Source organism: Cupressus sempervirens, chromosome 11 (assembly GCF_028749045.1).
Source record: "Cupressus sempervirens isolate cs-2001-9-10 chromosome 11, ASM2874904v1, whole genome shotgun sequence".
NCBI classification, from domain to species: domain Eukaryota; kingdom Viridiplantae; phylum Streptophyta; class Pinopsida; order Cupressales; family Cupressaceae; genus Cupressus; species Cupressus sempervirens.
The window spans coordinates 802,340,396-802,343,733 of record NC_143128.1 but is presented as its reverse complement, the minus strand read 5'-3'; the positions used below and the strand labels follow the sequence as shown (position 1 = coordinate 802,343,733).

General features: G+C 34.8%; 1 protein-coding gene across 1 annotated transcript; it reads right to left on the bottom strand.

Moving 5' to 3' along the window:
- Positions 1-1,302: 1,302 nt before the first annotated feature.
- Positions 1,303-2,360, bottom strand: LOC149532005 (CEN-like protein 1). Its single transcript, XM_089808833.1, has 4 exons — positions 2,138-2,360; positions 1,956-2,017; positions 1,820-1,860; positions 1,303-1,698 (listed from the first exon to the last, which is right to left on the bottom strand). The coding sequence occupies exons 1-4, from the start codon at positions 2,339-2,341 to the stop codon at positions 1,481-1,483; spliced, it is 525 nt and encodes a 174-aa protein (XP_089664959.1). The 5' UTR covers positions 2,342-2,360; the 3' UTR covers positions 1,303-1,480.
- Between the last annotated feature and the right edge of the window lie 978 nt (positions 2,361-3,338).

Sequence of the window (3,338 nt, the reverse complement as noted above, 5' to 3'; positions counted from 1 at the left end):
TGTTGATAATAAAAATTTTCCTCCATGATGCCTTAGTTGTCAAAACTTTTAGCACACTCCTCCACAATATTTTAAGCTTTAGTGTCCATTTTTGAATTGTGCCAATCAACAAATCTAGAGCTTTAGTCTTAACAATGACATCTAGTTTTCAATTTTTCTTTCTTAAACTTTCCAATTTGGCAACTAATCATTTGATAGTATAAGTGTGTTAGTTGTAGAGCATGTTGTCACCCCTTTTGACATTGAGGGAACCCAACTAGATCATTCATAGAAATGAGCAAGTAAGGTGTACAAAAATTAAGCGAAAACTTTGGGTTATTTAAATACCTTATATAATTAGAAAGGGAAGGACATTTAGGAATAGGGCTAGTTGTAATGGTTTGAGAATTCTCTTCCAAATATGTAAATTTAGTGGACCAAAACAATTTAGAATATTTATAGAAAAACCATGTTAATGCCTAGAGCCTTCGTTTATCTTTGAGAATAGTGTTAAAATGAGTAAAATGAGAGAGCTGGTGAGCCAAAGTTGGCTAAAATAATTTTTGGATAACTACACATTTATTGAGAAGCATAATTAAATAGTAATACACAACATTAGGCTTTTTAGGCACAACATTTAGGGAAAAGACTTCAGGGAAATTGTAGAAGTGACAAGAGTGCTATTTTTGGGCTTACTAATTAATTGATATTGGGAACAATATAATGAATGGGAATGAAAATCGTTAAACTTATTTTTGAGGGTGACAAATTTGATAAGGGCTAAAGCAACATCTTTCTACTCTTTTAGAAATGCTTCCCTATCTAAACAATTTTGAAGCCTCAGAAAAACTTCTATAGGCAGAAGGAAAAGATTGAGATCATGCTTATGGTGTCAATTTCTATTACTAGGGATAGCCTTGGCCTCTACAACTAGACCAGTCATGAATGCAATAGTCTCCACCAAGACCTCAAATCAAACACCACCAATCTTTATTTATTCATTATATGCAATACAATCAATTTTAACTTTTGTAAGTGAGATTAATCTTTGTATTATAATACTAATAGATTTGGGTCTTTGCAAAACTTACTTTTACCTTAATCCAAAAAAATCAGACAACTCTATTTTATGAAATTTTCAAAACCTTACACCACTTATACATAATTTTAGAAATAGTTATTATAAAGTAAAATAGTGTACATTAAATAAGACTAAACATTTAGATCTACCTAGTTGATTGTGATTATCAACAGTACTTTTTCAAAATTATTGTCAAATAAAACGACGTATAACCATAATATATATTATTATAATATCATTAGTAACATTGACAACCGGAAGTTTTATTTATGTGTTAATCCAATATAATAACATATTTCTAACAAAAGTACCGATATTGCCCTAGGAAGCCTTTAAATTTGTGTCCGAATAATTAATGCGGATAGAGAGAATACTAAAAACGCCACAGTAAGCAACAAGTAAACAGAATATTGTCCGAGCTCAACGAGATCTAGCGGCATTCTCTCGGCGAGCATTGAAGTAGACGGCAGCAACGGGGGATCCCAACCCATTTCTCTCTGCAAACTCCCGAGTCCTGAAATTCTGCCGTGATGGAGGAGAATCCACTGCTCCCTTCCCACTCTGTTCGAACAGCACAAATACATATCTATGGATCCCAATCATCGCCCTTGGGCTCTCATAGCTCACAATCTCTCGACCTGCATCAAACATTTCAGCCATAAATTAAATTAGATTAACCCAAATGAAACCCTTTCAAAACTTGATTCAAATGGAGCCAATTCATTGATAGACAAGGATGAATAGTTAGTCGACACTTGCCAGTGTAATTGCACTTTGTTCCCGGTATATCGCTCACTATCCTGCACAATTTAATCATCACATCACATATTTTTACACCTTGAACATTATAGATATATATACTGAAAATGTAAATGCTAAAAATTCAACACAATACCAGTGGAGATACTCGCGTCCGGTGGGATTGCTAGGACTTGGGGAATCTGGGTCTGTCATTATCTTCACAAAACAACACAATTCAAGCACACGTCACACATTGAATTATTTTGAAGAAAACATTCAGAAAATGGTATAAGAATTTCTAGGGTTTGTAATTAGAAAGGATTAAGTTAGAGTTACCAGAGTGAAAAACCTGGCTGGATCAGTGTTAAGGAGTTGAACTCGAGGAGGGGAAGCGACAAAGGAAGGCATGAACTCAAAGCCATTGTGGACTTCCATGTTTGTGTTGTACACAACTTTCATGTTTACTGAGGGAGTAAACTCATTCACAACATCTACAATCACTCCAGCGGATTTGAGCGGCTTTAGCAATCTGGATACCATCTTGTCAAAGTGATGTTCGGAAAAGAAGTAAACACTTGAGCGATTCATGTCTCCATGAGAAGGTACGTACTTATAGCAGTGAGTGAGTGAGGATAATGTTAAAATACAATGGAATCCTCTTTATCCGACAAAACATTACTGTCATTGCCGAACAACATGTTTCCATATTTTGCAAAGTTCCGCCGGCCATTGCGACTTAGAGATGTAATCTGTATAAACAATGTAAGCGTAATAATGTCACCGAATTATTCGTGGGCTTCTGACGAAGACTTTTGGGATTGGATGCCACGACGTTTATTCTGGCACTCCATTAAAACGACGTAAAGTGGGCGCATTAGCCAAAAGTAAAACTTGTTATTTTTTTTGTGGAGGTTCAGACCTGCAACCCCGTAAATGATTTAGGAACCGTCTATAGCAATTATGACATTGAGCTACCCTTATTACCAACCTCTATGTTAATAGAGAAATAATTATAAGATTAAATTAGCATAGCCATATTAGTAATTAAAATATGCTAAATAACTATGGTCTTTTCTAGTGACCCACATAATTAGTTTTATTGCGATGTCCCTATTTCTAGCATACTTTCAAGTGGAGTGTGTAGAACTTTTCAAGGGAGAAGAGGCATATTGGTGAAAATAATAAAGAGAGTTATGTCTTAAGGAAGGAGACATAAATAATAATATTTTTTATACTCTAGTAAAGCAAAAAAGAGTAGGTAGCATAATTTTCTTGATCATAGAGGCCTCCTCAGTGAACCTAATTATAGATGCTTGGGGTTGTAGATGCTCAAAAATGGTTCGCATCTATGACTTCATCACTTTTTCATACTAATTTGTCCCATTTTCTCATTCTACTAACTTTGATCTTTTGGCTAGATTGACCATATTCCGTCATTTGTATCCCCTTTCACATCAATTTCATATCAACTCGAAATCATATCAAATCAACTCGGAATCACCCCAAATCAACCGGGAATCACTCAAAATTAGTCCTA

Coding starts and splice junctions, on each gene's coding strand:
- LOC149532005 (XM_089808833.1), bottom strand. CDS start 2,341: ATGGTATCCAGATTGCTAAAGCCGCTCAAATCCGCTGGAGTGATTGTA. Junction 1,861..1,955: donor GGACGCGAGTATCTCCACTG/GTATTGTGTTGA, acceptor TAAATTGTGCAG/GATAGTGAGCGATATACCGG. Junction 1,699..1,819: donor AACAAAGTGCAATTACACTG/GCAAGTGTCGAC, acceptor TGTTTGATGCAG/GTCGAGAGATTGTGAGCTAT.